The 21,266-nt window shown below is 38.4% G+C and overlaps 1 protein-coding gene across 9 annotated transcripts in view; it reads right to left on the bottom strand.

Annotated features, from left to right (window-relative positions):
• Positions 1-21,266, bottom strand: part of SVIL (supervillin) — a gene marked incomplete in the record, with an annotated part of 2,930,183 nt that overhangs the window by 524,985 nt on the left and 2,383,932 nt on the right. For all 9 annotated transcript variants that reach the window (XM_044066681.1, XM_044066680.1, XM_044066686.1 and 6 more), the window contains 1 exon segment: positions 2,122-2,269. In XM_044066681.1, the coding sequence (XP_043922616.1) occupies positions 2,122-2,269 (148 nt within the window).

Genomic DNA, 21,266 nt, shown 5'->3' with positions numbered 1-21,266 from the left:
GTAAAATAAGGCACGTTTGGGCCTCCTGCCATATTCACTTAGAGGAGTTTTGTCTGATAGGTCTTGCCAGACTGTATCCCACACTCAACTTTCTCTTATGTTTCTGCTTTGCAGAATATTGTGTGCCTTGGCTTACATTATTGTATAATGTTTCCACTTCACCCCATTAAAAAAAACAAAAACTAACATCTTAGGTCAGAGTTTGACACAAAATAGTGTTAATGTTAATTGTCTAGCTTTTAAATTTAAGCAGGCGATACTCAACAGCATAAAAAGCAAGCACTGTATCAGGAGTACCATTTTACACAAACATTCAGCTACACCTCTATATAATACACTACAGAAACTGTCTATAGTAACCTAATCAAAATTAATGCGTGCCTCATAAATCTGATTTTTTTTTTCCTCATTTAAAAAAAACACAGCATGAAATCTCACTGTTATGGTGGATATACCTTTCTGTATTCAAATCCCCCAGTGGGGTCTTCATGGCACTGAATTACTCTCCCATTATGCAGGTAAGAAACTGCCAGTGCAGGTCTTCCTTTTTTTCTAGCGCTATGACCAAAGTCTAGATGACAACTACACCTGGAAACTATCCCCTGCCACCAACGACAATCTAATACAATGAGGATAATGAGGTTTTTATACAAAAAGAAAAAAAAAGAGAAAGGGTAATAAAAATTGGAAACCTTTAACAACGAACAATATAGATTATCAGCTATTCATGAAAATTTTACAGAAGAGTTTTAACAGAATTAAGTTAGTCAGAGATGAAAGAATTGTAGGTACTGGAGGTAAGAACACTGAAGACAATGTTAATTGTTAAAAAAGCAACTTTTAGTTTTCTTAATGAAAATAATGGATGCAAAGTCACACCATATGACGTGCATTCATCATGAGTCCAAGTGAGACATTTTGTATGAACATGGGATGAACAGAAAATGCATAGAATTTATAAGCTTGTTTACTTAAAAAAAGCATACTACAGCATTAGTTATTGGGTGGCTTAGTGAAGAAGTACAAATCAGAAAATGGGTTAAGCTTGACTGACTGCTTAATGGGACATTATATGCAATGATAATGAATGTGACTGTTAAAGGGGCTAAAAAGAAATATTGAAGTGAATACCCCTGACATCATGAACACTGTAGAGCTATCAATAAATATGGCATATGAAGATGATTTGATTAAAGACATGCAATCTATTAAAGATGCTGTGGTAAAGGCAGTACATCAAAAGTGGGATTAACAATCAAAGAAAAGTGTAAATGATTTGGTGAAGTGGGTATCTTGTAGGAATTTATTTTCTAATCCAGAGATATTTTGGGTTTGTACATCTGGAAAAGATGGAGCAATGGAAAGATTTGTTAGATGACATTAGAAACATGATTAATGTGTGTGGAAAATGTTTGGTTTATCTTATAGAAAGTACAACTCATTCATTCGTACATTTTGAGTAAGTTAGGTTTATAAGGTTGTGCATTCAGTTTTCTCTTTTCTTTTGAAAAAAAAATTGTTAGAAATATTTTTTCATTTATTTTGGATTTAATGTTAAACCTCATTAGGAGGTGTGTGTTCTACAATAAAACCCAAGATGGTGGGGGCTAGGTTTAAAAATCCTGCAGTTTACTTAGCTTCTTTAAATTTGTTTTGGATCATTAAAAACAATTGTGAAGAAAGGGATTGTGTGGAAAGTATAATGTTGGATAAGTATAAGGGAAAATGGCAGATGGGGGAAAAAGACAACATTTCTACATGTAGAAAGCAGTTAAAGGGCATACTTCCTAATACTTTACAAAAGGGGAATCCTCACAAAAAGAAAACTCCACATCACTGTTACTACAGGAAAGATGGCTAGTTTTAATAACTGTCTATAAACAGAAAGCTGAAAATGCATTTCCTGCAGTGTGTCTTTTGTGTGCAAGAGACTGTTCTGTAGGTCAGCAACCTGCAACTAGCCTCCTGAAAAAAACTGCTGGGGAACATTTAATACAATGCTTAACCTGCACATCAATACATATGCAAGGATGAATAAATCTTTACAGACATGCCACAGCTGCAGGCTTATGTACAGTTCCAAAGCAAATCCAAATATATATAACAATCACTGAATCTTACCTTGATAGCTTGTCTGTCCACCAAGAAGTCTCCAGAATTCTTTGGCAGCCTGAGTGTGAGTGTTTATCCCCTCTTCTAGTGTCTGTATATAGGGGGCTCTGCAACCCAAGTCTCTCTTTGTCTGTATTAAGACTGCAAGCTCAGAAGCCTAAGAGAAAACAAATGTGTACAAGTAAGATATGCAGCAATCCACAAGTTGACACACTTCAGCAGATGTGAATTTTTCAAAAGCATATGTCTAAATGACAAAAATATGCTAGTTTATACTACAGGCTGACCAGTAAGTGACATTCCTCAAACTGTTGCACATCATTTAATGATCAATGCTTATACTGCCTGAACAGAATGGAAGATAAATTAGTTATGCAAGTAAACTTATATTAACAGTAAATTCTGAAATGATCATTGCTGCAGTAGACTTATCACTCCCTACTTATAATATCATTAGGGCTGAGTGAAGTAAAAAATGTGGTGGAGCAGCTTTACTATAGCCCGACTATCTTGAAATTCTACCCTTCAGTAAACCTATCCCTAAATTCCATAATGCTAAACTCATCTCGCATATTAAACTAAATAACCATAAGCAACTGTGTATTACGGATTTCCAAGATGGTTGCACATTGAGAAACAGCTTAATTCTAGCTCTGACAATGTGTAAACAGAACTTTAGCAGAGAAAGACAGAGGATTTATATTTCTGGGTAAAGTTAACTGGCTGGTAAGCGCACTGCCTGGATGCCAGGAAAAAAAAATACAGAAGACCTGAAAGAAAATCAGCTACAAAAGGTGAGGAAAAAACACTGACCGGGAAAAGTACTACAGTTGTTCAGCAAAAAGCAGTGCAACCTCCAGACATGATTAGCCTAACCTAAAGGAAAGCATAAAACGTATCAACTTAAAAATGGAAGAAGCTTTAAACAGACATTCAGATGAGATGATAAAACTGCAAAAATCAGAGGTCAAAATGAAGAAAAGGCTGGCTGAATATGAGACTGCTCAAGAAGAAATGTTTCAAAAAAATAATAGAATTAGAGAACAGAGCACATACGGAAAACCTGACATTTTCTGCTGTACAAGAGAAGCTGGAAGGAACAGACTGTATACATTTTATGCAAGTACAAATAAGCAAATGGACTGGTATTCCACAGCAGGAGTTGTTAATTGGAAGGGCACATCTTGTGTATGCTCCAAATCTGGCTATGAGAAAAAACCTAGACTTTTAATAATAAAGATGCAATCCTACAAGGAGGAGCTAATTCTGACAAATCTGTGGCAGAAAGTACTAAAAGGGACTCCTCCCACTGCATCCCCCACACTCCTCAAACTTATATATATATATATATATCAACTCAAAGACTGCCATACCTTTGAGAAAAGGGAATATTCGGATAAACGGCATCTTGGACTTAGTCTGTACAAGTCTGATCTTTTGCTATTTCAGTGTCCAATGTTCGGGAATTGTTCTACTGCTTCTCGACATTTCAAATGGCTACCCACCCAAACTCCTTTCATTAAAACCTACCGACATCAGTCAATATGCGTAATCTCCGCAGAAGTAAAATTCATCTGAATAATTCCATATTAAAGATATCTGTAACTAATGAAGAGGTTGCTGCTGGCAAACAATTTTACATTTCAGTGTTTCAGCCACAAATTCAGTGCCTGCTGCCCATAAAGTATAAATTCCCTACATTACATTAAAAAAATGGTAAACTGCTAATACTGCAATAGAGAATGGCTGACAAACTGACAGAGTTACTAAGAATCTTATCCAAAGGAGGATACACTCAGGAGTGCAGCATACCAGTCCTCCTTTTAAATGCATCGCTGTATCAGCAAACCATCTGCATGGCATGGGAGCAGAACCAACAAGCCTTTTGCACCAAAAGCAATTGCTCTTCCTGTTTTGCGGTTCTAGAGATATGAGCATTTGTTTGAGATGTGAGGACATAATTTGGCTCTGTCAAAAGGCTTAGGCTTTGCCCATTGGAAGTTACGGTGCAAGCATCCTGAGCTCCACTGGAGTGAATGAGTTAAAAATGTAATACTAGGGAAGCTCCTGGTAGGCCCCTGCCCCAAGCCAGTTGGTCTTTGGCAAATGTCAAGGTTGTCTAGTGCTGAATCCAACTTTGTACAGCCCTAGAAAACATCCTAAACTGGATCTTGCATACAATTTCTAATGAAAAGATAATCCTAGGTGATGTTAATTTCGATTGGCATGTTACCTCCAAAAAATAGCTATCAACTAGCACAAACCTATTTGGACTGACTCAACTCATTTCCTCCCCCACACATGCAACTATCCCAAAAACAGTGTCTCAGTTCTAGACTGGATATTGGTGTCTGATTCCAGTAAGTACATCTCCAGTGGCACCCTCTCAGATTCCCACAGTGATCACCTGAACAGACTTGGTACCAATCATGTCAAACAGCACTTAGAACTTCCTGTACCCTCACTAATTTTAACCCGGATATATTTATTAGAATTCTAAGCTCCTTCAACTAGCCTAGCCTAAAAAATTCCATACAATGAAGCTGTATACAAATCTAACTCACTTCTTTAAAACCTCAAAAATGTTGCTTCAACTAGAACAAAAAGAATAAAGAATTAACATACTTCTTGGTTATCCGCCCAAAGCAGGTACCTTATGTATGAAACAGATAGGGCTTGGAAAGTATGGTTTTAACACAGATCTCCTCAAAACCTACAGCACTTTATAGTAGTAGTATGTAACTGTACTAAAAGACAGATTATCGCAGAGAAGAAAATCTATTTCAGTAACCCTTTATTAAATCAGTCTTCCAACCCTAAAAAATGTTGGTCTCCTACAAATAATATACTCCAGTCTAGCACATACATCACTCCTAATCCCACTCCAAACAACACTACCTCTGAAACAGCTGCTCAGTTTAACACACATTTTACAGAAAGCATTAAAGCCCTTACTAAAGATTTCCCTACCAGCAATCCTGACAAGCCCCTCCTTTGGATAACAAACACCCCCTATTTCACCCTAAAACCCATCCCAACCTCCTACATCAAATCACTACTTCTTAAACTGGAACCCTGCTCTCCTTAAGTAGATAATCACCCAGCAGAATAACCCAAGCTGGCTGCCAGTTCCATAGCCTATCATGTGTCTCTTCTAATTAACAGATCTAGCAAGGAATCATACTTTCCTTCTCTATGGAAGAAATTCATCACCATCTCCCTTCATAAAGGAGGAACCTCATGTGATGCAACCAATTTCACACTTATCACCAAATTATCCCATTTATCAAAAATTCCGGATAAGTGCATTCACTAGAAACTTCAACATATCCTTCAGGAAAAGCTCTTGATCCCAACATAGCATGGTTTTGTTAACTGTCACAGATATTAACAAAGCCAGAGACAAAGGCAAACTTGTTTCTTCTGTATTTCTTGATTACTCTAGTCTCTCATCAAAAACTCCTCTATCAGCTATCTTCCCTCTGTTATCACAATCCACACTATTACGGTTTAACAGCTAATTAACAATAGATACTAGTCTGTTAAAAGGCTCTCTATTTTACTTGTTTGACATTTGTTTACGGGCATGGTCCATCTGGGTCAGAAGAACCCATTTCAGCGGAGGTCCGGGGAGAAAAGCTCCAATAGTACAGACAACACACAAAAAATAAAAGATAAAACATTATTACAATGTACATAAAAAAATTTAAATACAGTTATATCTGAAGAATCAACACAAATCAGTATTTGAAACATTATCAGAGGAAATCAGACATATGTCAGTTATATAACATGGTCTTACAATTTAGTGAGTGTTGTAGTTGATGAACAAGTATTTATACTTTGCAGAAGAGACAATCGTGTAAACATATAATACATGCAATACAATCAGGCCTTAGGATATCAGAGTAATGAGTAGAAGGCTCTTTATGATACAATCAGTAGCTATAGTTACTATACCTTAATTTATGTAGTGTTTGTGTTATTCACATTATAGAGGTGCAGTGATGGCATAGTTATACGAAATGGAGGGTGGATTAAAAGATGAGAAGAATATTGTAGGGCTGTTTGTCAAACTTAGATATCGTTCGTTCAGACAAACGAATATACAAGAAACTCTGAAAGGCAGAGGATATAGAAAGGAGGAAGGAGAAAGAGGGAAAAAGAAGGCTGGAAAAATTGTACAAGATATTATCTAGGAATAGAGCATGAGCACAGCCAAGAGTTGTTAAGATGCTGCTTTAGGGATTTTTTGAAAGCTGCTAGTTCAGGAAAACTTCTCTTCGATGGTGGGATGCGTTCCATGTTTTAGCTACACAGTGAGAGTATAGGCTCTGTTACAAGGTGTTCATAAGGATCATTTGCATATATCCCATGTGCCTCTGACAAGAGGTTTGGGAGGTCACTCATTGGAAGTTCTAGCTTTGCTGGAGCTTTCATTTTGTTTTTACTGATTGGCTTTTCAGTGACCTTCTTACTTATTGTTTTAGTTTGCTGTTTGGGATATCTTTGCAGTGACCCTAATGATAATGGACATCAGCTGGGTAGAACAGCCCTGTGTTTCTAATGCTTAGTCAAACATTCTGCTTGTGCTGTGCTGACGAGGTAATAAGGCCAAAATATGCATATCCACAGCTAGTGGGGTTTGGCTTTATTTGCCTGAAATTGTCTAGTAAAATGACAAAACAAGTCATGGACATTCAGAATTGCCAATTAGCAGAAACACCTGATGTTCATAAGGATCATTTGCATATATCCCCATGTGCCTCTAACACAAGAGGTTTTGGAGTTCACTCAGTGGAACTTCTAGCATTGCTAGAGTTTTCATATTGTTTTTACTGATTGGCTTTTCAGTGACCTTCTCTTATTGTTTTAAAATCTATTATCATGAAAAATATAACTTTAAAATGTTGGTACCTCACATATAAAACTACTTGGCATGACGATTGATGACAATCTCAAATTCAATTTACATATCCACAACAGCATCAAGAAAACCCATCAAAAACTACACACCCTATTTTAGGGTAGAGAAATTCCTCACAGACTATGCCAAGGTAACTGTACAAACTTCATTTTGTTCTGAACTCGAACAGTGCAATAACAAAGTTGCCAGATTCACTTGCAGCAAACCTTACTGGACCCACCACTGTTTAGCACCAAAAACACTTAACTGGCTCAAACTTCCTCAACACATATCTTATACTAAGCCCACTTTAATCCATAAAAAACATCCACACTCCATCCAACTGCCCAACAATTAGACATCTACTCTAATACTATCTTCCAAACTCTCTCCTTCAGTCAAATAATAAACTGCTTACCATCTACAAACAATAAAGGGCTGCTGGAGTCCGTGTCTCTATTCCAATAGTGTAGCATGAACTTGGAATAAAATTCCTGTGTCAGTCAGGTCTATTACACACCTTCATTTTTTCAAACCATTACTAAATGACATCCTCTCTGCCTCCTGGCTTTGTCCCTGCTCCTCATCTGGGACATAGCTCTCTAACACCCTTCATCACCTTTTTTTATACCTCCCTTTGAAGCACTAAATCACCACCCTTCTAATGCCTCATTTTTACTTAAACTACTATATGCACTTCTAATTAGGACAACCAAATTACTATTCCATCACTACTTCGCTGTTAACACTCATACATGTTTATCTCCTTTAACACCTCACTCTATTGTATTTCTTACATTACTCCTACCTGTCTTGTACACCATTCTTCTAAGTCTCATTACAACTGTAAATTTAATGTTTGCAAATATCAACAAAAAATGTATTATACTGACTATCATGCTATGTATTCACTAAAACTGCATTGTAATATTTTTTATTGTAAATATTAATTGCATTAAATATGATACCTTGGTGCATTTTCCCCGGGCCTCCACTTTAAAAGGCCCCTGTGCCCAGCCAGTCTTTCCCAATAAGCAAATGACAATAAAATAAATAAATACAGCTGCTGGGTCAGGTTTAGGTAGAGTATATAAAAACTTAAAAGAATGAGGAAATGTATACATTCTGGCTACTTTTTTAGGCACAGCTGGCTGACTATAAGGAAAATTGCAGGCAGTGACACATCCCCCAAAGCTGACAGAACTGGAGGAATGGGTAAAAGTTCTGAAATTCCTTCTCTAACAGCATAGGAGAAAGAGTGCTTGGCTCTGAAAGTGTGGCCAGATGCAGATCTTTGCCTACAGCAGAATTTCCTGATATAATGACTGCAATAGTACACCACACAATGAATATCTAAGAAATAACTAAGGGCCAAGTTGAAGACATGGCTAACATAGGCAAGAGATAAGCAAGTTCAAACAGTATGATGGAAGAGGATCCAGCCAGGAGGAGAGCAGCTTCAGCTTGGCTGCACAGGTATGCCTATAAAAAGGGGGCTTAGTGCGGCCTACAACATTTCAGAAGTCCAGACTGGGAGGATCCAGTGAGATTAGGACAGCTATTACTGAAGCTTAACTTTGACATGGATAAAAGGGAAAAAGGTGCTTAGTCCATTTTCCTGACTGCTGAATTGCAGACAGTTCTCCAAGCTAAAGAAGCTGGTCAACATGACCAGCTCATCAATAGCACTTGCTTGTCAACATTAAGAGTAACAGAATGTGTTCACAAATGTGACTATGAACGGGAATTCAACCGACACAAACTTTTCAAGGGGAAACATATCTGAGGAGGTGTCTTCTCTAGAGTTTATTGCATCAAGTTTGCACAGACTTCCATACACAACATACGCTACCACTGCCCCAAAATAATTTCTCAAACAAAAGCTGGGAAATATATTTCTGATTTTTTAAAGGGATTCTACAGTGTACTGCACTCCATTCCCTGCCTTTCAAAATGCAAAGATGACACGCCTTTAGATATATCAATACTATGGCTAATCTACACACCTGTATGTGTATACATACACATATGCACACACTAGAAGCAAGACTTGGCAAGTATGCATGTGCAAATTATGAGTGTTTGTGTTGTGTGTGGAAGGTATATGTGCAGAGCGATAGCTAGCAACTCTGGTGCCCTGTGCTGTTTCTGATGCGGCATCCTCCTCACCTTTAAGTTGAAGAGCAAAAAACAGCTCTTCCTTCAGTTTACACCATACATGAAGTGCCCGGCACATAGTTCAGAATGCCAGCAATGCAATGACTGGAGTCTGTCGATCATGCCACCCAACATTTTTTCCCAGGGTAGCTGGCCCTTTCACCCTGAAACAACTAAGCTTCTGTATACGTGAACTGATTTTAACCTCATTTTCAACTTCCCTATATGCACAAGTTACTAGCCACAGTCAATCATTGTACATGTAAGTATAGGTAGTGTGGTGATGGCTCAGTGTCTCGATCAATTTTTTTCTTATTAGTATATGCCCTGGAAGTGAAAGAAAGCATAATGAAAGTCATCTTAGGGAAAATGCATAAAAAGCAAGACAGAAGGCATTAGTATAGTGTGTGTTTGTGTACAGACATACACACGCACACAGATATATGTTATAACTGGGTGAGTGAACTAGTCATTAACCCTTTTCAGTGAAGACCGGAGTCCTCAATATGTAGAAAATAAAAACACAATACAAATACATTATATGAAGACAAAGTACACAGCTACATAGAAAAAAATGCAGTCCTTACAAATTAAATTGTTTATAACAGCAACACTGTTAAATTCATGTACAAATGTACAGGTGTTAAAAGCACACCATGGTCTATAACATATACATAACTGAAGCATCTTCTGAAACAAACATATTTAATTTGGCTACTGTTACTCGTCTCTAAAATATTTGCAAGTAGATCTACTAAGCATGTGTTCTTTAAGGGCTCTGCAGACCAGTGGTTCTAAAGTTGCAAGTCTTGAAAAAGACGCCCCCTCCCCCCCAAAGTGGTTTTGAAAGGTGGCCATACAATGGATAAGTTGTTGTACTGCGAGTTCCTTAACCCACAGACTGAGGGCGTAGTTTTTTTTTTTTTTTTTAAATAAGGGACAGTAGGTTTATTTTAGAATTTTGAAGATCAATGAGCTAATTAGAAAGGCTGCCATATTATTTACTGTAAACCAGCTGAGATTTTCAATGCATTTGCTGTACGACTCTACAGAATATATTCATAACTATTTGTAGTCTTTGGGAATTTTAGACTGAATGTAGGTCCAGAAAAGGAAGACCATATTACAGTTTAGTTAAAGCATGTTCTCTGCAACTGATAAGCATGATCTAGGAGACAGAAGGCATGTGATCCTTTGGCAAAGTTTTATTAAATTTCACGTAACACAAAAGCACATATACATTAATAGAAAACAAACCATACTAACATTTTCCATTTACACACAATACATCATAAGTTCTCTTCCTTTATAATAACTGTCTTTCAGTCCAACATTACATAAATCATTCAGTCCCTGCCTTCCCTTAAATGTCACTCCTCCTCGTCCTGAACATTATTCTGCATGTATTGTTCCCATAAATTCCATTTATTTCTATGTAATTTGCTCCTTCACTTTTCTAAAGATCCCTCTTCCAGTTATTCTCTCTTTTATAATATTCGATACTTAAAAAACAACTGGTTTATAATTTGATTTCCATTTTCCAGAAAACTGCTTTTTTGGCAGTGAACAGAATTCAACTTAAGCCCGTAACATGTCTAAGCAATTCAGATCTTGTGTCCCAACTCAAAAGAATGATTTCCTTAGTTATAACCATTTACCTTCCACAATAATTCTGCCAGAGTATGCTGTATGGAATTTTTAAACTCTGCCACGCCGTTAAATCTCCCTAAAAACATGTTCCCCGTTACCTCTTTCTTCCACATCACACCTCCAACATTTACTATTTACTTGACAAAAAATTCTTTGATGTCTGCTTGAGGCATAAAAAAACATATGCAAACACTTCAAAGCAAAAATACTAAACCTTCTGGATTTGTTGCATACTGGGGAGCCATTCATACTGTCCTCCCATTTTTTCCTCAAATAGCTTTTCCAGTATCTCTTCCCAATTTTTTCTAACTTCCTGTGACTGATTCTTTACAGTTATCTTGCAACTTCATAAATATAATACCTTGTATGGTGGTGGTTATTCTCCTTAAGGATCGGCATTAAAAAATCCCAATCTTATTATTGAATTCCCTCCTGGTTCATCACCATCCCTTTCCACTTTGAATTATAAACTTCTGCTTGTGTTTTGTATATTAGCTTTAGCTCTACAGCTCTAAAATATCCCTTCAAATCAAGTAATTCTAAACCACCTTGTTCTACTGGGAGGGTCAACTTATCCCACCTAACTCTTGCCCACTTTTCCTGCCAGATAAATTCTTTCAACTTTTCATTAATTATCCACAACCTTTTTTCTAGTTGAAAAAAATATGCCTGATCTGTATAAAAAACTAAAATGACTAAAACATTTTACTGCTTGTATCTTAGTATTCATAAGTAAGCACTTCCAGTTTCTCATTTTTGTATCATCTTTCGTTCTTCCCATATATCCTTAGTTGTCATAAAAGAAGCCTTTTAAATCCATACTTTTAAATACTTCACCTCAATTTGTCCCTATAAATATGGGTATTGCCGAATCAAGTCATGGGGGGTACATTATTTAAGGCTATAGGTTTTGTATTACCTTCTTCAATTTTATTTCCTGAAAAAGACTGAAAACTGTCACAAAATGCTCAAAAGCACCATGACATCCTTTTCTGTATTTATCAAGTAAAATATAATATCATCTGCAAATAAAGCCAACTTTGCTTGATTACCATACCAATTCTTGGATTTCCGAGTCCCATATTTTCTTTGCCAGTGACTCCAAATATAAAGCAAATAAAGGGGGAAGAGAACATCCCTTCCCTGTTTCCTCTGGTCAAGTGCAACTTTTCAGACGGAAACCCTCCCACATTAATTATTGCCTCTGATCACTAAGATCCTCATAATTAACCTTATTATTATTATATCAAGAAATCCAAATGCTTCCATTGCCTTACTCAAAATCCCTGCTTACTCTGTTGAATGCATTCTCTGCATCAGGCCCGATCAACAGCAGCAGCAGTAATATCTTACACTCTTGCTTCCTTCTGGATCTTCATTGCTCTGTTAATGTTGTCAAATGTTTGCCTCTTCTCCACAAAACCACATTGATCCATATCTACCAATTTTGTCACTGGTAGTATAGATATTAAGTAAAAAAAAAAAAAAAGTAAAGTGGAACAAAATGAATCACTGCCAACAAAAAAATTGGTTTAGCACTTTCATTTGATTTAATACAACTAACTTCAATCACAAATCCATCTTATTAAATACACAATCATTAACCAATTATCCATTATTTTTAAATGCAGAGAAACGACGTGGATTGAACGGTACCATGAATGTTAAATGTCTTTTAAATGGCAGGTACCATTACTGAATTTTACATTCATAGTCATGTTTTATAAAATAATTTCTTAGTATTTCTTTAACATTTATACTTATTTTGTATACAATTTGTTCCGATCAGATAACTGGTTAATGATTGTGTATTTAATAAGATGGATTTGTGATTGTCATGTTCTGAAGTTCGTTGTATTAAATCGAATGAAAGCGATAATTTATTTGTGTTGGCAGTGAATCATTTTGTTCCACTTTACATTTATTTACTTAGTTTTTAGGTTCTTGTAAAGTTGGTGGCACTCTTTTTAAGTGGTAGTATATATATATAAACACTTTATGGTTTAAAACTGAAATGGGTCTATATGAGGTCAGGTCTAATGAGTTTTCACCTTCTTTGGGTAATACAGCCACCACAATTTTCCTCCAAGATGCTGGTACTTACCCTCCTTTTCAAATACTATTAAACAAAATCTCCCTGATCTTTAGAACATTCTTTCCTCCTAACTTCCAAGCATTCACAGGAGTGCCATCACTTCTCTGCAAATTGATTATACATTACTGTTTTTCTCTAATCTCCGCCTATCTTAACTATTAGTTTTTGAGCCTCATCTTCCTCTAATCTTAGCATAATCAGGTCTTCCACAAATATCTCCATGTGTGCTCTTTCTTGGTTTTCACTTTCCTCTGCATTATACATATTTTCATAAAGTTTCCAAAATATCTCTATAGGACATCTGGTTATTTTTCTTGTCATAAGCTCCCTACCATTTGGTACTCTAAAGTTATCAAAATACAATTGCCTAACAGTAACCTTTCTAAACTCATGCATATTATCCAAATATCCCCTTATGTTCCCTGCCATTCTGCAGTTTGTCCCTCTTTTTGTTCTGGGAGTTTCCCCTTATTCTGCAATACTTCAACTTTTGTCAGAAATAATTCATATTACTATTTAATTGTGCATCTTTTGGCTTTTATTTCTATCCTATTTTTAAAGTCAATTTTCATTTTATTCTACTCACTAACTATTCCTTTAAAGGAAGTTCCGCATTCCCTAACTTTCAAATAATTTCTACTAACCATCCTTAAGTTAGTCTCTTTTTACCAGGTAGGTGGGAAAGCGCCATTGCCTCACTAACTTCAGTACCCAACATTTTTATCGTTATTGGAAATAGTTGTTGGATGTGTCAAAGTTTTCAAATAAATGCACGTTTCAGTGAAATACAATTTCTATCCAGTCTAGCTCAGTTCTTGCACCTTAGAGAATAATATGTAAATTCTATCAGAGTTCCTACAACTGAATTCACATTTTCCATATCATATATTTCACAAATCTACCCCATTTTGTTATATTTTTCCTTTTAGGCCCCCCCCAATTCATCTTCACTACTGAAAATCAAGTTCCAGTCCCCACCTACAAGTAAATATTCCTTGCTGAAAGTTGATTACTTCTCCATTTTTTTAAAGTTCTATAACAGCAATTTTTGGTGAAATATAAACACATGCCAGTGTAATCCTTTTTCCTTGTCAACAGCTCCTTACTACCAGAAATCAACCACTATGGTCTTTTTTCATCTTTTATCACTATTGGAACCTCTCTAGCAATCAGTATTATTATTCCCCTTTTTGTCAGTCCCTAATAGTGTTCTGAATATCCTTGAAATATTTAATTTGGCAAATCCACATGCTCATTTTTATCCAAATTTATCTCCTGCAACATTGCATTTTATATCTGCATTACTTATTATAATGCAATACTTTTTTGTCTATACATGTAAGGCCATTTACTTTTCAACATAATATGGACAGACTAACCATTAAGATAAAGCTATTGTTCCCACTTATTATACATGATAATTTTCTGAATGTGTATTTCTAACTTTTGTCTTAAAGCATGCAGTAATCTTTTGGCAGGCTGATCTTTTGTACAGATGTTTCTGTTTATCTCCGTTTGAACATATGTCACAATTATCACGACTTTTTATTTTAATGAAACCCCTCAAAATACCTTTACAGAATGCTGCCATTGCCTAGTAACTTAGAAAACACACAAAACTATGCACCTTTTAACAAATTTAATTTAACCTTCCAGGCAGGGACAAATGCCTGAAATGGACAGCTGCACTCACAGATACAACCTATTCTAAAATTAAGGTTATGTATGCCAACACACATGTTTCAGACTGTGGTCCCCACTTACTCAGATTGCTGTCTGGTCTTTTCTTATCTATATTCCAATCTAGATGTGAAATTGTGATATCTCTGTGGTTTGTAAAGGACAGGACCATGTCTAAAGTTAGGCCTAGACACTTCTGTTCAGTTGTGTTTGGTATACTGTTACTCATGACCTCAATTACACAAATTGGAGGAGTATTAGGTAATTATCTGGGTTTAGAAAATACTTAGTCTTATTGTGGTTAATAAGCAGTCTATTTGAATTGGGAATATTTGCATGATTGGTTGAAGTCCTTTTGTAGTTTACTTTCAAGATTGTTGTGGTTATTGCTGGAGAATTATATCATCTGCATACATTACCAGCTTGAGGTGTGTTAGTTTAATGTTAAGGTCTTTGACAAAGACAACAGCAGTGGTCCCAGAAATGATCCTTGAGCAACTGTGATGAATAGGTCCTGAGTGTATAACATTGTTGAAACAAACTGGGAAGAGTCTGTTTGGCAGATAGCTTCTGAACCTCTAGACTGTAAAGTCACAGAAGTTTAGTCTTTGTAGTTTGTAGAGAAGGATGTGATGGTTTATGGTCATGTCTACAAACCGGCATACAGCTATGTGACCTTTGTTCATGTTTCAGTAAATATTGTCTGTTGCAGTTAAGAACTATAAAAGTACTGGATGAATTTCTGAAGCCATGCTGTGCATCACACAGTAATCCATACCTGTTAATATGTTTTAGAAGTTGTTCATACAGGAGTTTTTCAAATATTTTACTGATAGGGCAATGATTAGAAATGGGCCTGTAATCCTTAATTTCTTTGGGTAAAGACACTTTAGGAAGTGGAATAACGTATGCATGCTTGAAAGCAGAAGTTACAGATGTAGCAATTAGAGAATGATGGAAGATGTGTGTGAGGGTCTTAGCAATGTTATCTGAAGGAAGTTTTAGAAAAGTAGGATAGAACCTGGATAATTTTGAACCCTCAGTTAGTTTTTGGAGCATGGATTTTGTTTGCATATCAGTTACTTGTGTAAAATGGGAAACAGCTATAAGAGAATAAAGTGGAGGAGTGGGTGCATTGTTCTAATTCAGACTGTCCACTAGATGATCATGCTGTGGAAAGCTGTTATTTATGTTGCTAATTGAGCTCTGCAGGTAGTGTGGATAATTCACTGGCAAAGGAGAAGCTGGAGTGTGAATGATACGAAGACTGCTGTGAGATAAGTAGGATACCAGTTAGTTGTTTTATTTCTTTCCAGAACTGCTTAGACTTCGACCATTTTTGTTCTTGTTTATGTCTAAGGTAACACCATGGCAAAAATTGTACAAAACACAACTGACAACCAAAGGTTGGTTCACCACTTCACAATGTTTGGTGCATTTTCAGAATGCAACATTTAAGAGACTGGTACACAGTGACTGGTGAATGCAGACAGCATTATAAGTAAACTGTTACATCTATACTGACTTCCATTAAGAAATCAAATATATGCAACACAAGCACAACATTCGGATTCACACTGTATATACCTTGATCAAAACCATGACATGTTCTATTTCAAAGTAGCATTAACAAGGAGAGGTAATTCATGTTACAAGGGTCTCAAACTGATGGCCAGATATAGATAAATGTGTAGTTTATAGCTCATGTTACCATTCTATGGCAATCTATCCCACAAGTGAGAAATACACACAGCAGCTGAGATATGAATAATACTGTAACAGTAAAGTATCATTGAATCCTCATCTGTTGCTCTGACTCTTGGTCTGATTCATTTTACAATTATTTACTTTAACCTATTCAGGGTTAAAACATTACACACACGCACCATGACCTTTATTATAAAGCAGACAATTGGAGAATTAATTACTGAAACCTGCCTCATGTAACAGTAAGGTTAGGCAATCCATGTTCTGTTACTGTATAAGATAAAACATGAGACAGGTTAAACAATTAATCAATTTCAATGTTTACCAAAGGAGTCAACAGGAAGAGACACTTACTAACCTCAGGTATAGGTTTCCTCTTACAAGTATTTTTATAGATAAAAGTACACAGTGCCCAGAGGAGGGATTCATTCATTTATTTTACTTTTTATTTATTGCAATGACTGGGGCTAGAGCTGTCTCTGAAGGATAGCAGTAAGTTGAACACTTTACTGTATATTTATTTCAATTTCCTTCTACATATACAGTAGAAATAATTATGGATGGAAGTGTATATGTCTGACAGCAACAACATGAAACACATTACTGCAGCCATTCTTTCTTTAACTTTCAACATAACAAGTGCATAAAATAGGCTATCTTGGGGGGGGGGGGGTTAAAGTAGGCTGTATGTGCAAAACATTAGTCTTATGATCACTGTTGAATGTCCACTGAAACTGCTTATCAAGGGTAAGCAGTCATGTCTGAGCAACAGGCCAAAAACATTACTGCGGCTTTTACATCATTCATTTTCTTCTGAATCAGTTATCACAAACACACACAGAAAGTTACCTATTTTGGGGGGGAGGGAGCTGTGTGTAAATACAAAGGGCAATTGCATCATTGTTAAATAACTGATGTGGAAAGCAGTGCATGCGTGTGTAACAACAACAACCTGAAGTACTTTTACTGTAGCTATATTTTTGCAACTTCTTCACAGTTAATGATGGTGTATCCTCTCAGAAGGGGTGCATGCTACATTCAGAATACTGGAACAAAATGAGCTAAAGCTACTGCTGTATTTTAGAAACAAACTTTAGACATAGCCCATGTCAGATTATTACTTCATTGTTATAACTTTACAGAGTTTCTAAAGCAATTTTTTTCAGATTCCGTTCAGAAGAAACAAGAAGTTATGTACTCACCATAACGTTCGATGTATATAGTCCATCTCGCCTCACATTCTTACCCATGGGTTCAGAGCCGAATATCGGCTCCGACTCGGCCTACTCACTAGCTCAAAAGTCTCTGATTGGCTGGGCTAAGAGGGTATCCCATAGTACACTGCTTCGCATCCCCAGATCTAGTTTGCTGCAAACAATTCAGTTATTGCATACATAGCACACATCCATACAAACAAAATTATCCAAACAAATTAATCAAAGGGACTTTGTATGATAAAATTTTACCTCCAAATCCTCCAGGCAGGGGGAAGGCGGGAGGATAAGTAAGAATGTGAGGCGAGATGGACTACATACATTGAACGTTATGGTGAGTACATAACTTCTTGATGTTATGTAGTCCTATCTCACCTACATTCTTACCCATGGGACAGCGTCCCTAGCACCTACAACCTGGGTGGCTCATAGGAAAATACTCCTGAGAACTGTGGAGCCAAATGAAGATCTGCCCCTGGAAACCACGTCCAATTTGTAATGAGACACAAAAGTGTGAGGAGAAGCCCAAGTGGCCGCAGCACATACATCATCCATCGACAATCTAGCTTGATAGGCTGTGGATGTGGAGACAGCTCTTGTGGAGTAGGCTTTAGGTGGAAAGGGCAAAGTTTTACCTGCTGAGTGATAAATGAAGGAAATACAGCTGGCTATCCATCTAGAGTTTGTGACCTTGGATACCGGAGAATCAATCCGGTTTTCGGAAAAGGAGACAGAGTTGGTCAGATTTCCGAATATCTTTTGTCCGATGGAGATAGAAGCGTAACTGTCTATGTACATCTAATTGGTGAAATCTGAATTCTGCCTTGTTGAAAAAATTGGGGAAGAAAACTGGCAGCTCAATAGACTGATTTATATTAGACAGGGAAGCCACTTTGGGAAGGAATGACGGGTTTGGTCTAAGGGAGACTATCTTTATGGAAGATCAAATATAGGGGTTTGATGGAAAGGGCTTGGATTTCGGAGACTCGGCTCGCTGAAGTGATAGCTATTAAAAAAGCAGTTTTCCATGTTAGAAACTAACTCGCAGGTAGCTGCAGGCTCGAAGGGTGGAAGAGTGAGGGCTTGAAGAACAAAACTGAGGTCCCAGGGCATAACAGGTTGTGATACTGGGGGACGAAGCAATAGGGTACCTTTAAGGAATGCTTTACATAGTCTGTGTGCCATAAGGCTAGGCTCACTGGCCACGTGGAAGTTTGATATAGCCGCCAGCTGAACTTTGATGGTGGCTGAAGAGGACCCCTGATAGAACAATATAGACAAAAATTCCAAAATGGAATCAATTGGAGCCATCTAGGGATCAATGCCTCTGGAATGAGCCCAAATAGAGAATATTTTCCATTTGCTAAAGTAGATTTTTCTAGTGGATGGTTTATGAGAGGATGAGAAAATATGGACTACATCTGGCGAAAAATTATGGCATCTGACTAAGGATGGAATTGGAGTAGCCAGGCTGTCAGCCGGAGTGTCCTCAGAGAGGGGTGGAACTGTCCCGACATGTGTGTCAGTAAGTCTGGAAGGGGTTCCAGAATCCAAAGAGTTTCCACAAGGTAGGGTTGAAGGAAGTGGAACCATACTTGACAAGGCCAGTGTGGGGCAATCAGAATCATCCTGCTTCCCAAGGATTGCACTTTCTGAATCACCCTTGAGAGAAGGGGAAACGGAGGGAAAGCATAAAGCAGACCGGAGGGCCAGTTGTGAGCTAGAGCGTCCCTGGGTGATTCCCCCGGTGGGGGGGATCAGCGAGAAGTAGTTGCTGCATTTCGCATTGAGAGGGCTGGCAAAAGGTCGCAGAAGGTTGACCCCATCTGCTGAAGATGCGCTCTGCCACCAGGCGATTCAAGGACCACTCGTAGGGCATAAGAATTGCCCTGCTTAGCCTGTCCACTATCACATTGGTCTTCCCTGAGATGTGCGTTGCCACTAGAAACTGTTGGGAAGCTATTGCTCATTGCCACACACGCATGGCCTCCATGCATAGTGGATAAGATCGGGTTCCTCCTTGCTTGTTGAGATACCACACTACTGACATGTTGTCTGAGTGTATCGCAATAGTCCCTAGAGGGAGGACTTCTTGAAGTGCCTGCAATGCAAGAAGCACTGTTCTCATCTCCAGAATGTTTATGTGCAAATGTATCTCGTGCTCCTGCCACATGCCTTGGACCATCCTGCCGAGATAATGCCCCCCCCACCCTATCTTGGAAGCATCCGTGGTCACTGTGGCCACAGGGACGGGTGGAACAAAGGGTTTTCCTACGTTCAAGTTGTTGGTGCACAGCCACCAGCGGAGGTTCTGCTGGCATTTGTCTGTCATTAGGATTAAAAGGCAGATTTTTTCCAGTTTATCGTGATGCCTAATTGGTGACACAGACTGCTGGTAGTGTCCCTGGTCTGAATTAGTAGATGCCTAGTGGGGGCGGTGAGGAGCCAGTCGTCCAGGTACAGAAACACCTGGAATCCTTGACGTCTTAAGTGAGCCGTCACCACTGCCATGCACTTGGTGAATACCCTGGGGGCTGTGGTGAGACCAAAGGGCAGGGCTCAAAACTGGAAATGTCTGGCTCCCAGCCTTAAGTGTAGATAACACCTGGATGCCCTGTCCATTTTGACATGGAAGTAAGCATCCTTCAGGTTGATGGAGCACATCCATACTTCCTTTCCCAACAATGGGAGAATAGATTGTAGGGTGACTATACGGAATTTGGACTTGTGTACGTAATGGTTGAGTTGACTTGAGATCTAGTACGGGTCTCGGGTACCCTGTTCTTTTCGGCACCAAAAAGAATCTTGAGTAAGTCCCTAATCCGATCTGGTCTGAGGGGACTGGTTGGATGACTCCTTTTTCTAGCAGCTGAGATATCTCTGAGGCTGCTTGATCCCTTTGACTGGGTGGAACGTCTGGGATTTTTCTGATGGGAGGGGGTACTGAAGAGAATGGAATGGTGTAACCTCCGGAAATTATCCTTAATACCCATCGGTCCTGGGTGATGTTTTCCCAGGATTCCGGATACAAGGAAATTCGACCCCCGACTGGCTCCGGATAGGCACAGTCGGGCACACCCTCAGGAATGAGAGTATGGGGAGCCACGAAAAGAGTCGCGGTCCCCAGAATTGCGGGGGGCCCCCTCTTCCTCTGGGGCGACATCTCCCTGAATAACTCCCCCCCTCCCCTGCCTTGGGAGGGGGTTTCACCTTGTGCAGCAGGAAAAAACCTTTGTGATTTCTTGAACCACATCTTTCCCCCTCGCTGAGCCTTGGGATGAGGCCTAGAAAGGAGGGAAAAATGGACCCCTATGGCAGATATGGTCTCTCCCTCTTGCTCGCACCTGGTGAGGGTGTCTTTCACTTTGGTCCCAAACAATGAGTAACCATCAAAAGGGGCATCAGTGAAGGAAGACTTGAAGGCCTCCGTAAAGTGACACAGGTGCAGCCAGGCTTGCCTTCTAAGGGCTACACTCGAGCTGGCCGCCCTACTCGCTCCCTCAGCCACATACAAAATGAGTCGCATGGACGTGTTTGCGATGGAGTTGAGGGTAGAAACCTGTGCGCTGACTGTCTGAGCCACCGCCTCAGGTATGTTACCCGCAAGAGTATCTCCTAACTCCTTAAGGAGATCTCTCTGGAGCCGAGTGAAATGAGATAAGTTATTCAGCGACCTTAAGGTGAAGGTGGCTGAAGACAAGGTACGCTTCCCGTACCGGTCCATAGTCCTAGACTCCTTGTTAGG

The sequence above is a fragment of the Protopterus annectens genome, chromosome 3.part1, assembly GCF_019279795.1.
Source record: "Protopterus annectens isolate FY-2018-M chromosome 3.part1, PAN1.0, whole genome shotgun sequence".
NCBI classification, from domain to species: Eukaryota; Metazoa; Chordata; order Ceratodontiformes; family Protopteridae; genus Protopterus; species Protopterus annectens.
Note: the sequence above shows the minus strand (reverse complement) of the source record. Positions and strands in the feature narration are given on the sequence as shown.